The sequence below is a fragment of the Leiobunum rupestre genome, chromosome 11 (assembly GCF_980474605.1).
Source record: "Leiobunum rupestre chromosome 11, qqLeiRupe1.1.hap1, whole genome shotgun sequence".
Lineage (NCBI taxonomy): Eukaryota > Metazoa > Arthropoda > Arachnida > Opiliones > Sclerosomatidae > Leiobunum > Leiobunum rupestre.
In genome coordinates, this window is record NC_143394.1 from 12487187 (window position 1) to 12508627 (window position 21441).

At 34.8% G+C, this 21441-nt stretch overlaps 1 protein-coding gene across 1 annotated transcript; it reads right to left on the reverse strand.

Annotated features, from left to right (window-relative positions):
* Positions 1–196: 196 nt before the first annotated feature.
* LOC149921364 (peptidyl-alpha-hydroxyglycine alpha-amidating lyase 2-like) lies at positions 197–6527 on the reverse strand. Its single transcript, XM_090162163.1, has 11 exons — positions 6369–6527; positions 6252–6305; positions 2305–2357; positions 1998–2064; positions 1800–1942; positions 1622–1738; positions 1486–1558; positions 1217–1424; positions 977–1162; positions 805–920; positions 197–736 (listed from the first exon to the last, which is right to left on the reverse strand). Exons 1-11 carry the CDS (start codon positions 6525–6527, stop codon positions 620–622), a joined length of 1293 nt encoding a protein of 430 aa, XP_090018289.1. The 3' UTR covers positions 197–619.
* Positions 6528–21441: the final 14914 nt, after the last annotated feature.

Below are 21441 nucleotides of genomic sequence, written 5' to 3' on the forward strand. Positions count from 1 at the left end.
AAATGTGATATTGGGCTTTATGTAGAATTATTACAAAAAGCAACCAAAAACCTTTTAAATTCTAGAAATTATTTTAATTGTAATAAAGTTTTAACCCAACTTTTTTATTAATATACTAAATTCATTGCATTTAACAAGAATTTTAAATTTTTTATTTAATATTATTTAGGAATTAAATAAGATCTGTAATTATTTTTACAGTAGTTTTAAATAAGTTAACATGATTTTTAACATTGTAATTACATGTACAGTTGGAAAATTTAAATGGATAATTATACATATTAACAAGGTTTGTACAATTGGTTAATTTAAGTTAGGTTTACAATTTGAAATATTTATATTAAACATTAAGTAAATCCATCAAGTTTATAATTAATTTCACAGAAGTGTGTCAGTATCTTCTGCATGTTAAAAGTTTACTGATAGCCAGTTCTAGAATGACCTCACATTTTTGCATTACATCATTAAGCTTAATGTAATCTATACCTTCATCTGATAATTTTTTTTAAGTTGCATATTTTCTTCCAAAAGTCTTGTTTTCTTTTTGAGTAAATATGATGTCAATCCACACATAGGTATCAGTAATAATTTATCACACACTTCAAGACTTATGGTAAATCTATTTATCGTTCAACTTCAGCTTGTAAATCTTTTTGGGTGCTTCAGCATCCACGTCGACTAGGTATAACACTTTATTGTCCAATGAAAGAACCATTTGATGTGGTTGTTTCATTTCCTGCAATTTAAATAGTTTAACTCGTACTTATTTAAAGGATAATTTTTGTATGAAAAAGTAATATTGACTTGAGGTGGTTTCCAGTATTTGAGTAGGCTTTTTGTATCAAGATTAGCAAAGAGTAATGCTTCACTAGGAACAGCTGGCAAAAAGCTTTGTCCTACTGCAGCAAAAATGTTGTCGCCTGAAATTGAAATAGTTATATAAAGATCTAAAAATATAAGAATATTAACAAGGTACCAGCTAAAGCAATAGCATAGGCTCGTCCCATATTTGGAGCGTTTATAGTTTGAAGGGGAATTCCAGCTCTAGTGTTCTTTTTCAAACCTGCCGAGTAGCAAATGACTCTATAGTTTTCTCTGTCGGCAACGCAGAAACGATTTCTTTCTTCATCAAGAGATATGTCGTGTGGTACTGTTAGCCAATCTGAAATTTTGCACGTTAATTTTGGGTACAAAACCAAAAATTTGTTTTAATTACCCTTTATGCCTATTATTTGATCCAAAGTTCCATTCGGAAAAAATTTGAACACTCGTGAGTTGCAATAGCCATCACTAACAAAGAATGCCCCGTTAGACGCAACTGCAACCTTGGTCGGCTTACAAAAATGGTTTTCGGATTTTCCAGGAACAAATGCTTCTCCCAATACGAGACTCGGTTCATCTGAGTTCGGTGGATATTTCAAAACCTTCAATTCCAAAAAAATGTTAAATAAAATATTTTTTATAATTTATAATAAACATAAATACTTGATGCAATGCCACATCAGTAATCCAATTGTTTCCGTCTTTATCAACTGTTATACTATGTGGAAAGTATAATCTGTGGTGTTTAAAAAAAAAACATTATAATAAGTTTAGCTTTAATTATTTATAAAAAAAATACCTGTTTTTAAGTCTACTACTTAATAGTTCTCCGGTTTCAGGGTCAAATACTTGTATAGGGTCAATTTTAATTGGTCCGTCCTTTATGAAGTTATATATGTTATCATCATTAAAAGTGCTATTTTGGTTGTTAAATAAAATTAATTTCTTGCAAGAAAAATATGAGTTATTTATTTTACTTATCCATCCATATTCTATCTGCTCGGTGTAGCACGTGAACTTTTCCTTCAGGGCAAATGGCAATTCCAGTATATTCAATTATAGAGCTATCGAGTTTAACTGGCCAGTTATCTTCTATTTCAACTGACTTTGGCCATTGTTTCTGGTAAAATGTATAAAATTAAAAAAAAACCTAATTAAAATCTAATGTTACATACCTTTTCTTCATATTGGTTGACAACTTCTTGAAGATTATCATAGTAATTATTTTGTGGGTATACGTAACTGTTTCCGAATGAAATGACTTTCAGAGTGAAAAGTATCAAAGATAGTCGTAATATTGAAAACATCTCTTTCTCAGTAAAAATACAATATGGTAAAAACGGATTTATATAATTTTTGCTTTAGTTAGTTATCTTTGTATTGATTTTTTATAACATACTGTTAAAACTGTCTTTAAAACGCTGAAAGTAATATAAACTGTTAAAATCAGTAAGATTTTACGCCAAAATCTTATTAACTTACTATTGAAAAATTCCGATAATTGTGTCTGTTTTCCCTTTCAGTGGAGAAATCTCCTATGTATCGTTGCCATGGTAATCATTCCCAGTAGAAGTGATCCACGGCTCACGTCATTTACAGTCTACTGTACAGGCAGCGCATGTATGGTATAATCTTCCAGAGAACGTCTATCTAGATAGAGTGATAGACGGTTGTTTGAATCTTCGAAGGGTAAAACCAGAGAGAATTTAGATGTAAATTCTCTCCGGTAAAATGTCGATGAACGGAGCAAGGAGGATAGGAAGGGAGGCGAAGTAGGAGGGATGAACGTGCCAGCATCCTTGCACGGCCAACTTCGATCACGCGTACCGCGCTTTAGCGGCCCCGTAAATCGCCCAGCATCTAATGTTAATTTGCGTGTATGAATAATCCCGATAGGGGCGCTACATACGACCAAAAACCTACTATCACCAAAGGCGGGGAATACAAGCGAAACCGCGGAAAAATGTTTTTTCTTCGGTTTTCCACTTTCCTAATTAGAAAAAACTATCTTTTCGCGATATATTTATGTATAATTCAGAATTTAAAAAAATGTTACCTTATAAATATTAAATGAAGAAAAAGAGACGCGTTTTTTAGGCGAAGGCGCCATATTAGAATCATTGAGTTGGGAATATTAATCTAGAGGTCCAATCGAAACGTCGGATTTCAGGATTTCGCGAAACAAGTTTTTAAAAATAAGAATACTGTCGTCTGCTCCCATCGGCGTCCCAAATGACGAGAAAACGTTATCATTCTACCCGTGGCGCCGTCTATCTCTCAATGATTCGTTCAAATAAGACGCGTTTTCAAGCAAAAAGATTTTTTTTCTTCAAAATAATGGATGGCGCCACGGGTCATATGATAACGTTTGCTCGTCATTTTAGAGCAGATGGCACATTCGTATTTTTCAAAAACTTGTTTCGCGGGGAGCAGATTTGATTGGATCTCTAGATTAATATTCCCAACTCAATGATTAGAATACATAGTTTTGAAGGCTGTAGAGGTGTTTAGAGCGTTTTGACGCGTAAATATTGTCTCTCTTAAAATTTATAAATCTTTAATAATAACAAATCTTTATTAATAGTATATATATAGCAAATTCATGAGTTTATAACCGTTCTTAGGTAGTATTTTCTGTAAATCTAATTAGATTTAAGAGTAAGAATCTTAAAACTAATATAATTGAAGATAAAAGATGCTTAGGTACATCTTTGGAACTAAATAGGTCAAAGAGGCTATTTTGAAGAATAGGTCCCTCTCCTATATATTTGTTTTGATTGTGCTATAATATTGTATTTTTCGCAAGGAATCTATTTCCGTTAAAATTATTTGTCGGAAATAAATACTTAAGGAGATATAGTTAATTCAAAATTATATATAATTGGCCTATTCTGCTATTTTGGGTAAAGTGTAGACAAGCTGCCCCCATCCTATTTGTTTTATATATTTTTTTTTGGATGGAGGGCAAGATGGGGATTATTTTAATGTTATTTTTTTGGCGGAAATGAATATTTACAAAGATATGAATTTTTAAACATTGGCCTTTTTCAGTGAATTTTCCCTAGGACGATTCTTTAAATTCCTAGATTTTAATGCGTTTTGGATAACGTGGGGCTGATGACGAAAAAGAAAAATGTGGTAATGCAAAACATTCCTAACTTATTTTTTTATTTTAGGTATTTTCGCTGTATTTCAACGCATTTAAGGGGTTTTGGCGGGGAAAATAGGTTAGGTTAGGTTATTTATATTATTAAGTTAGTTGGATTTATATCGGGTTGACGATACTTGAGGCGTCAGGCTTGGTGCTGTCCTCTAGGTTGCGTTATAGATGGCCCATAGCTTTTTTTAGTATGGGGTTGCGAGTGCGCGGCGCCGTCCGGCGCCAATACTTCGAATAAATTCGACGTTGTTTAAGTCAACATCACACAGAAGACATATAATATGACATAATATGGTTTAAAAAAGCCTAAACAGCGTTGAAATGCGGGGAAAATTTCCAACCCTTAAAAGTTAGTACTGTTTTGCATCAGTTATCCAAAAAGTATTAAAATCTAGGAATTTAAAGAATCGTCCTCGTCATCAGTCCTACCTCATCCAACACGTAGACAAATCTCGAAATATGTCGTATTTTCCGTTGTAAAAATTGCTGGCAAGTAACAATTTTACATTGATCATATCTTTTTAAATAATAAATTGCGGTTAAAACTTTTTGCATTACTGTAATCCTTGACAAATAACAAACCAAAAAAAAACACAAAAAAGTGTCTATTGTTAAGAAATCCCCACTTGAATACTCAGTGCAATGCTCAAAAACATGGGGAACAAACGCTTAACTTTGAATTTCCATAACTCCACGAATAATTGTTTCCGACAAATAAATTTTGCACCATTGAATCCCTAGCATCTTAACCTTTTTTTTTTTAAATAAAATAAAAAAAATTGGGCTCAGGGACCTATTATTAAAAAATCCCAAAATTCCAGTCAGATAAAATTACAAACCGAAGATAAATTTTTGTAGCCAAAAAATAGATGATTTTACAGTCGAAATAAATAAGCAATTTGAAGTGATTACTGAAATCGGAAAGATCAACAATCAGCTTATTCATAAATCTAATTTAACAAGTGATAAAGTGGCATTATTAGAAACTAAAGTCGATGAACTATTACAAGAAAAATTCAACACTTATTTTGATATAACAGGCGTTATAGAAAACCCTAACGAATCCGTGCTGTCCATTGTAGAAGAAGTCAGCTGAGCGCTGATATTAAAAAAAATTCGTCCCCAAACAGGCTTATAGTACAGGCGAAATTGTAATTCCACTTTAATGCTCTGTAAAAAGCGATTTAACTCTAGATTATAATAGAAGGGTCATTAACAAAAAATAAAACCAATTTTACCACTTTGGCAGGTCCGTTTAAGGGGGTGAAAATGGGGGATGAAATTTCACTTTTCAGAAAATGGTTTTTAATTTATTTTAAAGCAACTAATTAACTAAAAAATTTGCTCTAAATGGCATTTGTTTACTAAAAGTGTGGCGCATTTATGTTAATTTTTGTAAATTGCTCAGTGGCGTCGCTTAGGAGGGGCGCGTCATAACTCTCATCCCCCCTTTTGTTAAATCTCATTCATGGCCGGTGGTAACAATTATGTATATTTTTTAAAAATAAATGCTTGTAATATTTACTGAAAATAGTCTTCGCAGATTTCATTTTTTCGACAAGAACAGTTGCCTTTACAGCCACTTTTACACCCGCATTTTATAAGCTCTAAGATAGCTTCGGGTGCCGGTAACTCGAAGCTTGTAACCGCCTCGTAGCTTCCAGGGTTGTTATCATTTAGTTTCCATCCTGAGCTTTCTGAAGTGGTAAGCGCGGGTGATTTTCTCGCGAACCTTTCCAAACGTATGGGGTCTCATTGCGCCCCTGGTAGGGGGAAGGTTTTCACCGTGAAAACTACGCGAAGAATAAAGCTGCTAACGTAGCATTTCGTGGGTCTCGGCCTGCTTCTTCGGGCTGTTCAGTGAGCATACATATTTCAAAAGATTGTCCTCGATTGCTTGGTTCGGTACAGGCTTGGAAATAAGTGGTGGTCACTGGGTCAAAGACTAGTTTATTAATTGCTCGGACCAGTTTTTTTATTCAAAAGCTAGGGGATCACTGGTCCAGTGTCCAGTTTATTAATTCAAAATTATCTACCGTATTATTAACCAACTGGTCTACGTGACCACTTAAATAATTCCAGAGTTGGGAGTCACTGGCCAAATAGACCAGTTTAGAATAAACCTTATTTCCAAGCCTGGTTCGGTAGCGTTGCCGGCTCTCCCAAAGAAGAAAAGGCATTCAAGATGGAATCATTGCTGTTCAGAAATACTCAAAATTCCCGTTATATCCGATCCTGTAAATGCATGGTAACCAAGTATTTCCCGTGCCCGATCTTCTTCTTGGGCGCTGTACATGGAAGCGACATTTCGTTTGGGGTTACCCTTTTTTAAGAAAAATGTGGTCTTAGGTAATAACGGGAAAAAATATATAAGTAGAAGCTTAACATCGGTGTCCGGAGATTCGACAAAGAGATGGGCTGTTTTCTTAACATTGAAAGCGTGTAATATTAGGAGAGTGTCGGCTTCTTCGTGCGAGTGTTCTTCGATATGTGGGTTGACAGGGACATTGGCTTTGGTAACAGAGCCATACGTAACAAAAAACATTTTGAATTTATTCGACGGACTGCTAAAATATATTATCCAAAGTATCTTGTTAGCTCTGCTTTCGTTTTAATTGAAGACAACAACTCTTTGAGAGGAACGTGAGCAATGTTAGTCCTGTCGTTGATATCATAAAAATAGGTCGAGCTATTATTAGCGCGTTTATTTCTTCTTTGTGTTTTGAGGGACCCATCCTTGTAGGTATCAAAAACCAAACGTACTTCGTCATAAGAAATGGCCATCTTCTGAATTGTGAGAGTAAATAAGTTTCCTAAATCTTCGCAGGCTTTAATTTGCTCATTTTTTTTCATTGACTGCACTACTGCCATACCATCAATAGGTGGTTTTTTTTCGCCTGTTCTGGGTTTTTTGAGCAGGTTAAAAAGTGTAGCCATATGACGTCATTTTACTACAATTCTGTCTTGACGAAAAAAACGAGTTGGAGTAGATGGGAGTATTTAAAGGTTAAAGGTTATTTATAAAAAGTTTCCCGTCATGTTTTCGTGAAACTAAATTTAAGCAGACGACAAATCTAGATTACTCCCTCTACACCTCCTTTCGAGAAGGAGTAAAAAGTGTAACCCTAATACTCCGGAACAAGCGAACAAAATTCGGGACAGGGTAAATCTTACCCCGAGAACAGGCGAATAAAACGTTTTAGGGTAAAAAGTTTACACTTTTGTCCCCGGACAAACGAAAAAAAAACCACCTACTAAGCAGTACGTTATGCGACCCCATAGAAATCTCATAGGTAACTAGAATGCTGCCGTGTAACTGGCAAATGGGCCAAACTCCGTGGCAGACGATAGCCAGATCTCAGCCAATCAGAGCTCAAAGAGTGGTTCTGCCAAGAATTTAATGTCAGCAGAGAGAATGACGTCACCTATCTCCCGTTATAGTAGCGGATCCAAGGAGGATTATTATCCTCCTTGGCGGAACCACTCTACGGCCTCTCATTGGCTGAAGGTTCAAGGCGAACTGGCGTCAAGCTCGGCCGTAGGCGGCAGCTTTCTAGTTACCTATGAGATTTCTATGTGCGACCCTATCTCGGAATAGTTTATCTCAGAGTTTCCGTATAGCTTCCTTTTTGCAAGTGAATTAATTTCCTCCGCAGTGGCAACGTTTAGTGTTAATGAATCATTTTCAAGCTTAGAAATATCCTTTTTTAAACTCTTTCCACAGAGCAGTATTTCCGGTTTGAATTTCTTGCATCGTATGTAAGTAAAGAGGTAGTAGTCTAGCATAGTTAAGGTGGTCGTGAGCAAAGAAATATTTTATTAGATTGACTTAGAGGGGGGAAAATACCATTTTTTGGGGATCGAATCGAATATCAAATATTTTTTCAAGGCACGTCAAATATCAAATCGAATATTTATAACGTCAAATAATTTGGTCGAATATTTTTAGAGCAAAATTTTAAGCCAGTTAACTGATCAAATACCAAATAGTATTTCGAATACCAAATAATTCGGCGTATTTGTTTTTGAAATAACCAAATAGTTTGCGTATTTGTCAAAAAAATAAAAAAATAATTGAAATCGCTGTTCATTTTACTTACAATAGTAAAATACTAAACCAAATGTATAATTTATATTTTATTTTATTTAATAAATTTAAACTATAATACTAAAATTTTTCAAAGAAAACGTTTACAAACAAAATTTAAAATACACATTTTTGAAGTTTTATTTTTTTGAAACTACTAACTACAATTAAAATCAAAGGATCTGCTATATTTTTCATGCTTTGCAAACACTTCATTAAATTCTCGAGTTTTATGTAAAACACGAAGGAGCAGATCTGTTATTACAAATAAAAAAATAATATTTAAATTTAAAATTCTTGATACGGTAGTCGCAGAGTAACTACCGCTTGGTCAATGCCACTGCCTTCCACAAATTTTCCAATGGCAGATAGGGCCCAAAACACAATGTGCAACTCTCCTGGTCTAAATAAGAACTGCGTTCTGAAATCACGCCTTGTCACCCAGAGTTTTATTGCAATTTCATACAATTGCATACCTAAAGTTATCACCGTGATCGCATTTGGGCCAACTACAGCGCAATTCACCTGCTGTGCCATTAAAATTCCTTGTACAAAGGTGGTATAATCTGTAGGCGAAGTAGTTAAAAGCGGAGCTAGGAGTGCAACGTTACATTCTTCTTTCGGCTGACAAATTAACGAATTAAACGCTGCCCATGTTCCATTTTTTTTTAACGTCACCTTTAAGAATCCATCCTAAAAGCCACGCTAGGTCTTGAATTGGGACTCCTGTCGGTTGAGTTTGAAACTCTTTATTAAATGGAAACATTTCTGCTTCAGCCGCAGCGGGTTTTTTGCAGATTTCAGTGGGACATAACTTTTATCCCTAGAAAACTTTAGTTTTGGAACCATAGGGGATTTGTCGTTGGCTTTCGCTTGATACACTACTATGACAGTTCAGTGAAATGAGTCCTGACCAGAGGGAGACGAAATGAGAAAATCAATATTGTCCATCGCGAACCAAACAAATTTGTCTTTTACAAAAAACCTTGGCATACAAACTCCGTCATATTTCGGCATTTCTTCTCTTACTGAGTAACAAATATCTTTTTCGAGGGTTATCAACTTTTCGTAACTTATTGAAAGCCCGAGATCGTGCAGCTTAGATATCAACCGCTTTGATCTCGTGTTTCTATAAATATCTAATGCTAGACCCACCGACAAAGGCGTTTCGTGATTCAAGGAAATTTGACGTTCGATGTCCGTTTGTGGTTTGTACCTAACTTGTCTTGGTGTCGAAAATAAATGCAAAAAATGGTTAACTAATGACGCCAGCCTCTGCGTGTCAATAAAAGATCTTTTCATTTCATTTTCGATTTCATGAATCCCACAGACTACTTCTTTGCAAAACTGCGTAATAAGCTTTGCCACTTCGAAATTGTTAAAATCGCCTTCGAAAGTTCGAACTTCCATTTTATTTGTTCCCTCTCTTCTTAAAATTTGGCTGCTTCCTTTAAGGTTTGAGATCGTTTTGCAAACCCTTTCCTCTTTGGTAATCTGTCATTGAAGCTTGAATTGATTTGGTAGACCAGGCGGATTCGGGTTGATTTACCACGTCCGATTTTTTGAAATGTACATCTTTAATTTCTTTAAGTATAAGGTTTTTTTAAGTGAGGTTTATAGTTACGGCCTTCCAAGATTTCAATGTCATTTTCTTCTAGAATATCGTTCATGTTTAAAATTAAATTCGAGTTAAGCTCTCGAGATACAGTTTCAATGATTGCGTGGTCCGCCACTTTTTTCATGAAATCACATTCATTGCCTTGGCATTCATTGTATGTTTGACGTTTATTGAAGGTTAAACAGGAAAGGTGATATTTCATACCATAAGCCACGGCAGCTAGGGGATCTTCTGACAAGACAATGCCGCTTAGATAAATTCTCACTTTGTAATCTTGCGGTTTCACGGCTATTTCCTTTAGCTGGGCTCCCATGTTGGCAGATGTAACTCCGTGAGTTGGTTCAGTTTCTCCTTTTTGACAAAACACGCAAAGATCGCTATTAAATACCCGTTGTCGTTTGCCGTTTGAAAAGGAACTACCGTTTGACCACTTCCCTAAATGTATATAAGTTACGCCTAATTTCTTCATAACTAGAATCCAACTAACCTAGGAGATCTTACCTTTTTGGGAATAATTAATTTAATTAGCTCTATTATTTCCCAGTTTTCTTTTTTCATGGTTTCTTTTAAAGCGTTAAAATTTAGACCGACAAGTTAAAATTTGATAACATAATCTATGGTACACAGCCGTTTGTAGATTATCAGGATCACTTTCACGAGATCTATCAATTAACGCCTTGTACTTGTTATTTCCATACTTATAATACGAATTAGTATACTGTATATTTTGGCTATTGAATCTTTTTTTTGCGAAAGTTAAATCGGCTTTATTGGCTTTCTGACAAATAAAACATACTTTAAAGCCCCATTTTCATGCTCGCTGGTAGCGGGTAAAAATCATCAAAATTCGCTTCCGCCACTCGCAAGCGTGAAAAGAAACCTAAAATATCTGTTTGAAACAGATCGATGCGGAAAGTCAAAAAGTGTGTAGCTGAAGCGGATTTTGTCGATTTTTACACGCTACCAGCGAGCATGAAAATGGGGCTTGTTCTATTTTTACCGGTGTCCATCTTTCTTCGACGTGAAAATAGATGCGTTTTGTTTATTTTTGCTAGCGCACGTTACGCTACGTAATAACGGCGCGCGACTCTAAACTTACTAGGGCAACGCGTTTATAAGTAATCGGTGGGGGTACCTTAAACAAATTCTAGAAACGTCATTAGTAGGCCTAAAGAGTTATGCCATATGTTTTTGAAAGCCCTGAAAACTATTTTAAGTAAATATTACAAGAATTTATTTTAAAAATATATATATATTTGTTACCACCGGCCATGAATGAGATTTAAGAAAAGAGGGGATGAGAGTTATGACGCGCCCCTCCTAAGCGACGCCACTGAGCAATTTACAAAAATTAACATAAATGTGCCACACTTTTAGTAAACAAATGCCATTTAGAGCAAATTTTTTAGTTAATTAGTTGCTTTAAAATAAATTAAAAATAATTTTCTGAAAAGTGAAATTTCATCCCCCATTTTCACCCCCTTAAACGGACCTGCCAAAGTGGTAAAATTGGTTTTATTTTTTGTTAATGACCGTTATATTATAATCTAGAGTTAAATCGCTTTTTACAGAGCATCAAAGCGGAACCCTTTTTTTTGGCAACAACGCCTGCAACCTCGAGTGATTATAGTTAATTGTGTTAAAGTTGAAACGAGAGATAACTTATTAAAAGCCTTCAAAAAAACCAAACCGAAAGGCCTACCAGCTAGTGATATAAATCACCTATACGGAAATGGAAGGATCTATATTAATGAACACTTAAAACCAACTAATAAAAAGCTGTTCTATGAATGTAAACAATTTATTTTAAAAAATAACTTTAAATTTATCTGGATAGTTGAAGGTAAAATTTATATACGCAAAAAAGAAGGTGATCAACCGCTGAAAATTCGAATTTTGGAAACTCTGGAAAAAATCTCTACTCAAATTTATCTTGCCCTTCTCAATTGCTAAACATCTAAAAATTAACTATTAAAATAATACTTCACAATATTAAAAGCGTAAACGCTAATTTTGATTCATTACTGTCGTACATTGACAATTTAGATTTGAGAAATGTATTGTTTAGTAGAAACGAGGAAGAAGATTCCTATATTTATTCACCTAATTTCATATTTACTGGTGTGGGAAGACAAAAAAGAGGAGGTGGTGTTGGATTTTATATTAGAGATGATATACAACTCCAAACAATGAGCGAACTCTCCAAAAGTGAAAAATTTAAACATTTTTTAAATGAATTTGAAAATTTTCTACAAAATATTGGTAATATCAAAAGTGACTTAATTACCAAAGGTGTGACAATACCTGTACTTTCGTATGCTAAAGGTTTAATGAATGCTCGACTTGAGATCGACCACATAAAATACTTTCTGGATCTTTTTTTAGTCTATGGTATTATATCGTAGGTAGATGGCGGTAGCTACTCCACAGAACGACGAAAAATCAAAAAACACACTAACTTTGACTATGCTTTGACCAGTGCTACTTAGTACCTCCGTTCCTCACTACGAGGCGTTATTTGTTGGTTTTAACTTCCTTCCCTCCCCAAGGCATACTTTCCCTTCTCTCTTCCCAACTTGTACTTCGCTCGTAACATTCATTAAGAAATAGGTCCGCACACTTTTGGTAATATTAAATTAAAACAAGTTGGAAAGCCAAAATATACCTCTCCTCGGAAGAATGGTCCCTAGTGGTATTAATTTCTCGACACGACCCCCAAAGATATCTCCGCAATTCAGAGTTATTTACGAAAAACGTATTCTCGGTTTAGACTCTGCCCGGTATAAAATTTTAATTTTAATTTAAATAATTGAGACGAAACAATCGAGTTTAATTTATTCAGAATATTATAAATTAAGTAGTTACAACAGCGAGTTAGATTTACTAAAACAATGCACAATTGGATTTAACCCTTTTTACAGTACATGTTTATCAGTTGAATATAATACTAAGCAAATTTTAATGAAAGAAATATCTACAGATGGTATTTGTATTTTTCTCGCTTACGAAATACTTGCCGCATCTTTAACGCTCATTTTATTTCAACACTCGTACATGTAGACTTCCAGTTGACGTTGTGACACATACCGCATGAAAAAGACCAATGCCGTCCAATTTCCAATATCATATAATGACTCGCACACCCAGGAAATCATTGACTGCGTTAGAAATCGTAGATATCCAAATATCCACACCAAATATATTTACAAGAAGCAAAAACCTTACCATCAACAAAGCACAGAGAGCCACTTGACTAACCGCCAGCTCTTAAAGCAATAAACGTTAAATTATCAACTTTGAATTAACACAACTATATATAGGTCGTTAAGAATACCCGTAAATAAATAACAAAAAGTAACAAAGTGGACCACCCACAGGGTCTACCCTTTAACCCTCTTATCTCGGCTGACTGCGCTAAAACAAGATTCAACCTTTAAAATTCCATTCGTAAAAAAACCAGATTAGGCCTTCATAAATTTATTAATAAAAAAAGACTTTATTACCTATTATGCTTATGATGCGTGTCTTAATTTCAGAGAACCTAAGCAGCTATCGGTGGTTCTGTGGTAGAGCGCTCGACTGCCAAGCCGAATGGCCTGGGTTCGAAACCTGGGTGGCGCATTTGTTTTTAATCAATAGAGAAACGCTAAATTAGAATTTCTTCGATGCAAAAATTTCAATTTCAATTCAATTTCAATTAAACCAAAATTTCGTAATATTAAATACGCTTCCGATAAAGCTGAAGGTCTAATTTTCAATAAAGCGTAACAAGTGTCGGTGGTTCTGTGGTAGAACGTCCGCCTGTCAAGCAGGAGGTCTCGGGTTCAAATCCCGCCCGATGCGATCGCCAATTGATACTACGACGAATACCGTGTACAACTGGTGGAAACCCTGCCATTGGACGTTGAGAGGTAGCATTACACTCAGCACTCGGTCCGTCCCAAGGCATTAAGAAGGAGTTGGAGAGAAAACGCCCATACAAACACAACAGACTCAACATGCACAACCATCAGAACACAAACTCAACACTCACAACCTACGCATAAACATTACAAAAACGTAACACACCAACCGTCACGACGGTGAGCGAAAAAACACCATCCAAACCAAACCGCAAATGAATCCGATAACGCTCACCGTCACACGATGGTTTTGCCAACCCTTCGAGAAACTGCGAACGCAGTGATTACCCTTTGCCCCGAAAATGCGAACGCGTTCGCAGGCCTGACAGACAGACCCACAGATCCACAGACGGACACGGTGATTGTATAACCCCTCCTAGGGGACTTTGTCCCCTCGGAGAGGTAAAAATCTTATTAGGTGACATCAATGTTAACTTCAATGATCCAAATAAACCAGAATATAAAAAATTAAACGATATTCTTTTGAACTATGGTATCCAGAATTATGTAACAAATTTTACTAGGGTAACCGAAAACTCGGCGAAGTAGACATAACTGATCATTTCCCTAGTTCTGATAGACTATGAATTTGAAACTAATTTTTTAAATAAAAAATTCTGCGAAGGATTAATAAGGAGAACTGTTTCCTCTTTGAAGAGAAAATAAAAGCACAGAACTGGTCTTCATTATATAAATACTCAGATGCTAATGCAGCCTTTGATTACTTTTTTGATATTATAAACAAAGATTATAAAGATTCCTTTCAATTAATTAGAATTAAAACAAAAAAAAATGATAAAAACCTCGGTTTCATGAAAATCTTAAAAAAATTAATAAGGCATAAAAATAAATTGAAGAAAATAGCTAAAAACCACCCAACAGATAAAAATGTCAATGCGTATAAAATATTCAGAAATCATGTAACTAAAACAATTAAGATTACAAAGGAACGGTACTATAAAAACCAACTTGGCAATATCTCTAGCAATCCAAAACAAGCTTGGAAATTAATCAATAAAATAATCCCAAAAAATCACAAGATAAGAACTTACCCCAGATAAAAAATAGAAACGATTTAAATAAATTCACAAAATTTATGAGAAACGTAAAGAAATTATAAATGTTATCAATTCTTTAAACACTAATTCCGCTCCAAGTTTAGACGAAATATTGCCAAAAACTATTAAAGCTGGGAAAGAAATTATTTCAGTTCCTCTATCTTTTTTAATCAATTTATCATTTACTCAAGGTATCTACCCAGAAAAACTTAAAGATACGTTGTTAACTTTAATATCCAAAAATTGTGACCAGGACGAACCAAATAACTATCGTCCTATTGCACTGTTGTCAATTTTCGCTAAAATATATGAAAATTTTCTGTCTAAAATTCAGATTGATATCTAACCAACAGCATGGGTTTATGCCCCAAAAAACACCGAAACAGCAGTAAATAGATTTTACAAAAAAATACTAGATAGTGTTGATAAAGGAAACTACAGTGCGGTAGTTTTTCTAGACTTCAAAAAAGCCTTTGATCTGGTAAATCACAAAAAAATTATTATATAAACTTGATCATAAAGGGATTCGTGGTGTTGCTTTCAATTGGATAAAATCTTTCCTAGAAAATCGTAAAATATATACGAGGATTGTTCAAAATTACTCAGATCCTTATATGTTGAAAACTGGAGTACCCCATACTGTTCAATATATTTGTAAATGACATTACGAAAGCGATACACGATCCTAGTGATCTTAATTTATACGCAGATGAGACTACGATATTTGAAGCCAATAAAAATTTAAAATTATTAGTTGAAAACATTAATGTGAAACTAGATAAAATTGGATCGTGGCTAGATACTAATGAAGTCTATTTAAATACCACAAAAACTGAATATATAATTTTCACTCATAGAAATAGAATTGTAGATTTAAAAACTAACGTAATATCCAATTACGCTACTCTAGACACTAATTTATGTTTTAATGAGCACGTTAGCAAATTATGTAACAAAATATAAAGATATTCTTACTTTCTAAACTACCATACAAATCTATTTGATAAAAAAACTATGAGAATTATCTATTTTGCTCTAGTCTACTCGAACTTAATTTATTGCGTAACAGTATGGGGGAATTCTTCTCAATCCAACTCCGATAGACTAATAAGTATTCAGAAACGCTTACTCCGTATAATTTGTAAAAAGCCTTATCGAGCGCACACTAAAACCCTTTTCTCTGATCTGAAAATTTTGACTATTGATAAAATATGGTCCCTGAGAGTCTTAACGTATATACATAAAAGTTTATCGTCCGATATTTCTAATCCTTTCGAAATATTAAACAGAGAACAAAAAAATAAATAACTCGTAATAATGACTACCTGAAAGTGCCTCATTGTAATTCGAGTTTGTTTCTAAGGTCAATGTTTTATGAAGGCCCAAAATTGTATAATAATTTACCCAAAAAAATTATAGCCATAAAAAACTCGAAAACGTTCTCAAAAACGGTATTAAGAGATGTTTTTATCGATGAACTCTAGATCACCATTACAATTGTATTAAAAAATTTGTCATAATCACTGTTTAACAAATATTTTAGTTCCTTTTGTTTTGGTTATTCTAAGTTCTAATTTGATTTTTTTCTATTTCCTATTGTTATTTAATTTCTATAAAAATAATTAATATTTATAATAAGTCATCCTAGACTTGGCCCTTTATATCAATTGTAAAATCTAAATTGGACAAAAGAAATAAAATAATAAAAATAATAAAAATAACGTCAGCGTCATCTCGCACCGCTTAATTGCATAGGACCTTTTTTGTAGCTCATGAAATATATATTTCTCCAAAAATATCTTTCGTACCGTTTGTTTTGAAACTGCATGTGCTGTGGTCATCGTAACGACCTAGAATGCCCACTGGTGGTTGAATGTCAAGTCGGGCAGTCTTGAAACAATTTTTTCGAACTAACTACCCGAGGTGATAATCACCGATTTGGTTGAAACTACGTGGGTATGTAGACCTTATAGAAACATGAAATTTCACCAAGGGAAAAGTTGCAATGGGCATTAGTTTTCCCATGGCAACCGAAAGTGTTTTGACAACACAATATGTATATATTCCCAATGAAAATAACAATCTGATAAATTTTTACATATTTTGACCAAATTGACCAAAATTCATCAAAATATCATAAAATTGATTTCATTTGTCAATTTTGATCTATTTTTTTTGGTTTTGAAATTTTAAATATTTTTTACATTTTTCACAGGGGGGGAGGGACCCTTAGAAGCGCTCAGATTCCCATGTTATTTTCAATGGGAAAATATACATACTGTGTTGTCAAAAACATTTTCGGTCGCCATGGCAAAACTAATGCCCATTGCAACTTTTCCCTTGGTGAAATTTCAGGTTTCTATAAGGTCTACATACCCACCTAGTTTCAACCAAATCGGTGATTATCACCTCGGGTAGTCTCCTCGTAAGCGCAACATTTTGAACATTTATTAGAAAACTAAGGGTGGGGTATCAATTATTATTTAATATTAAAATAACTACTTAACCAATTTTATCTAATTAAACTTTAACCTTCTCCAGATAAATATGGCTACTTTGAAATATTACTAGAAGTTTTAATTAATAAGCAATATGTAAGAAATATACCGTTTTTCGTTATAATTTAAAGATATTTTAACTTTTTTAGCTCGTGACCTTTGACCTTTTGATAAAATCGACGTTTTAAGGATTTAAAAAGGAGGACAAGACAATTTGGAGAAGAATGACACCTCAAATGTTGAGTTTGAGCAAATAGTTTTGTAATTATAAGCGAATATAAAATGGCGGCCATTTTCCAAGATGGCGGTGAAAGTTGGCACCGCAGACTTTAGGACTTTGGGGATGTTCTATAAGACCATAACCTCTTTCGATTGTGAAATTTTTAGGTATGGAATATTTTTTCCACAAAAAAAACATTGAAGCCGTACTAAAACGTGCTCAGCATTAATTTTGTAATTGACAGTTTAGCTGTAAAAGTAATAATAACGAAGATATTATTGAAAACCCATTTTTGCCGGTCATTTTCCCCCCAAAACAAAAGTTCCATACACCCAATGATGGGGACTTTTGACACAACGTTTCTGGACACTAAATAAAGGTGTATGCAAAAATTCAGCCCGGGGCCATTTTTTCCGAAGTTTGGTCGATTTTTTTTCTCATAAAGTTACTGGACTATTTAGAGAAACTGTTATTCCAACCTTTTAATGGCTGAACTTTGCTTTCGGAAATGGATTTCAAATATATCTGGAAAACAAAACACAGACTTGGATTTCTATTTTCTTCTTGTCTTTTGGGATACATAAAAGAACATTTTTGGAAGTTTCCATTTGCGCAATCTATCCTATATAATAATTCGTTGACTGAATAATTGTCAACAGTAGAAAAACGGTCGACAAACTTCTGGCTGCTCCAAAAAAAGCTTTCACACTGTTGGCTACCCAAAAGAGTTGGAAGAAACGCTTCTTTTTTGTTATTGTGTAGCGTGTACATGTACGAAATGAGCGTTAATTTCAATGCAAAGGTGGGCGTTTCGAGATATAAAATTACCTTTAAGTGTGTATCCCTTTTGGCTTTTAAGCTCGGTTCTAAGCCATACTTTCCAGCCTCTGAAAAAGAACCTGGAACACCAACACATTTAGAGGAGAACAAGGAGAGCGCAGCTAGCCTTTAAACACGCTAACGCTGTGTTGTGTACAAATTTCATTGGACGAACCTTTACTCTGCACGTTTTATGGAAAGGGGGAAGACCATTTCGGAATTTTCCCCTTCCGACCGCAGCACGCGCTAAAGCGTCTAACCAATGAAAAATGTACGCGAGAAAATGCACGACTTTTGAGGGGTTGCGTTCTCCTTGTGTGGGGTGCTGTGTTTGTTGCTCCTAGCTAGAACCAACTGATTGCGGGACTTTCTCTATAATTTCAATGACCCTGTTTGAGAAAACTCGTTTCACCGCGTCGAAGTTTTGTCGATCTTTAACAACTAAATCGCTGGCTCTTAAGTCATGTTCTAACTTCGAATGTTCATCGAATAGAATATCTAAAAATCAACGACTACATACTTCACTTCCTATCGGAAGAAGTATGCTGAGTTGCAATAGCCGAGTTCGTAATTTGGCAGCTAAATGAAATGCAACGCCATATTTGTAAGACTTGAATTTGCACTTGAAATATTTTCTGCCATTTTAACTACCGCGTTCGCTCATGGATTGTAAATATTTGGGGTCGCCATCTGAGCAAAACCCAAAAACGGTTATTCCGCAGAGTACAGCGATCGTCCGAAATTAAATTTTCCCCGTACTTGTTATCGGTACCAGACATTGTCAACTTTGTACCATTAAGCCTGGTTTTCACTTGGCGGTTTTTGGGCGAAAAAGCCCGGCGTCGACGGAAAATGGGCGAAAATTTCCGTCGACGCCGGGCGGAAATTCCGTCGGTTTTCGGTTTTGTGTGGCGATTTTCATTTCTATTTTTTTCGCTCAGTTGGGCGATTTCGCTCTTTTTCAACCAATCAAAAACCATTTTCGAAAGGTGACTGTGACGTCAGGGGGGATGGTTAATGCTTTTCTGTGAATTTTTTTAACGTGTTTTTTTTTCATGATACCCTTGTTGCCTTCTTTTCCAGTATGTTTCTTTCACACAAACCGATCTTTCGTAACTCATATTTCTTTGAACACGATAGATCATGTAAAATAACATTAAATTTAAAATGCTTACATGAGCTTTAATCAATAGTTCACTATTATGATCAGATAAATCATCCATTTTTAGGCCTAGGCTTAAATCTCCACAATCAGACGAAAACCGACGAACTCGCTGGAACAAAATCGCTTTATTTCCGCCCAAAAAAAACGCCAAGTGAAAATACTTAAACGCCGACAGTGAGCGAAACGTCGAAAACCATATCGCCGACGTCGAACTTTCTGTCGGTGATTTTCCGCCAAGTGAAAACCAGGCTTTATAGTGTTAATTAAGTCAGCCTTTTTGTTAGTTAGCATATGTTTCAACCTTTTCGAAAGATTCGAAGGGGAATTGCCCTGTAATCGGTAAACCGTTATTGTCAAGTGGGGGAACTAATCCAATAAATTGGTTGGATAGTTAGTCATATGACCCCTTTGCGGTGCATCTAGTGGCATCTTCAATTAATTTTGCTTTATCTCCGTAGTTGTCTAATGTTCTTTTAAACTTTCAATTCAGATTTCTAACGTGACATTTTAGGACCCTGGTTCATGGAACATTTTCAACTGTTATATATCCAAAGAATTCAATATTTAAGTTTCGGTACTCTTATGGTTTTTATTATGGAGCTCATTTACATCACATGAACCTACTTTGAAATTTTCGAATCGTCAGAAGCGAAAGGTGACGCGACTTCAATAACTGCCTCTGCATTTGATGTAGTTTCTCCAGCTAAAAAAAAACATAGTTTAAAGGGAATATAACCTTAGGTATTTGGTGTGGAACACCAACGCTTGCAGCTCTGGCCGCTCATGCCTTTGGCTTTAAAAATGTTTGGCGCCACTGTACAGGGACATTTGAAAAATTGAAGGGGTCTTCCATAAAGATTGCTTTGCAGGTTATATTCCCTTTAACTATAACACCGCAATTTTGGTTATATTGTTTCGAAAATATTTGGTAGTAGAAGTTTAAAATAAACTCCGTGATTAAAGGGAATATAGAGTAATATCGACGTGACGTATGTTAACGTCACCCATCCTTTTTCCTGTAGATAAAAAACTACCCTCAAAATGGCGGCCATAGTCCAAAGCTACAGAGCGATACTACTCTATAACCTCCAATTCGTTCTTTATGGAAGATCCCATGAAAAATCCACCAAGCAGCATGGTTGGCTGTTTTAAATTACACTGGCTTAAGCCAATGTTTTTTTAATAGTTTGGTTTTTTTAATTAACTAAAAATTATTTCAAAATGTTTGTACATTTTCTTACCGAAATGATTACATTTCTAAATCACTTACAAGGTGACCACATTTCCTATATTTTCAATACCTTCCTATAAATTCCTTAGGTTTTCTCATGTAGTATACAGGGTGTCCAATAAAATATGGACCAGGGCGAATATCTCCAAAACAATTTTAGGTACGAATTTTAAATTCTTAGGTCGCATAGTGTATATAGGGGAATCAAAAAACTATCTCTGTTAGAAAGTTGGTTCCAATTACAAAAGTGTTCCCCGTCACGTTTTAGGCTTCAATAGCGTGGACCCGATCGGATTCGACCAATTTGCATTGTCAAATAATAGAAGCAGGTTTATTGGAAAAAATATTGGAAATTCAGGTTGAGCTTTTCTGGCGCATCTACAAGGTTGGAGTCTTTTCAGATTCTTTTGAGCCTAGGCCTAACTCTTTTAGGCTTGAGATGGGTTTTAATAACGTTGGTGGAAAGGGATAACATATTGGTAATTTTCCCCAACCTTTTATTTTTCTAAACTACTCATTATTTAACTTCATCCGCACAAACCGAACGAGTTTATAAATTTCAATAAAGCTACATTGGGCTGACTAAAATTCCGACGCAAAAATTTCCTTCTCAATTTCGAGGTTTTCCATTGGCTTAAATAAATATGTTTTTAGCCAATAGTGTGACTCCCAAAATTACTGGGATGAATAAAAAGGTAAAAATCTTCACTAACGGTTTGTTTCACCACGAACCAGTAAAAAGGTGGACTACGTTAGATTTTAACCTTTTTATTCATCCTAGTAATTTTGCAATCGGCAAATATTCCCAGAGCCGCCTTGGCTTCTTCTCTTTTAACTGATAACATTAATTTTCCATGTTCA

Coding starts and splice junctions, on each gene's coding strand:
- LOC149921364 (XM_090162163.1), bottom strand. CDS start 6,527: ATGTTTTTTGTTACGTATGGCTCTGTTACCAAAGCCAATGTCCCTGTC. Junction 6,306..6,368: donor TCGAATCTCCGGACACCGAT/GTTAAGCTTCTA, acceptor TTCTTAAAAAAG/GGTAACCCCAAACGAAATGT. Junction 1,163..1,216: donor TCAAATAATAGGCATAAAGG/GTAATTAAAACA, acceptor GCAAAATTTCAG/ATTGGCTAACAGTACCACAC.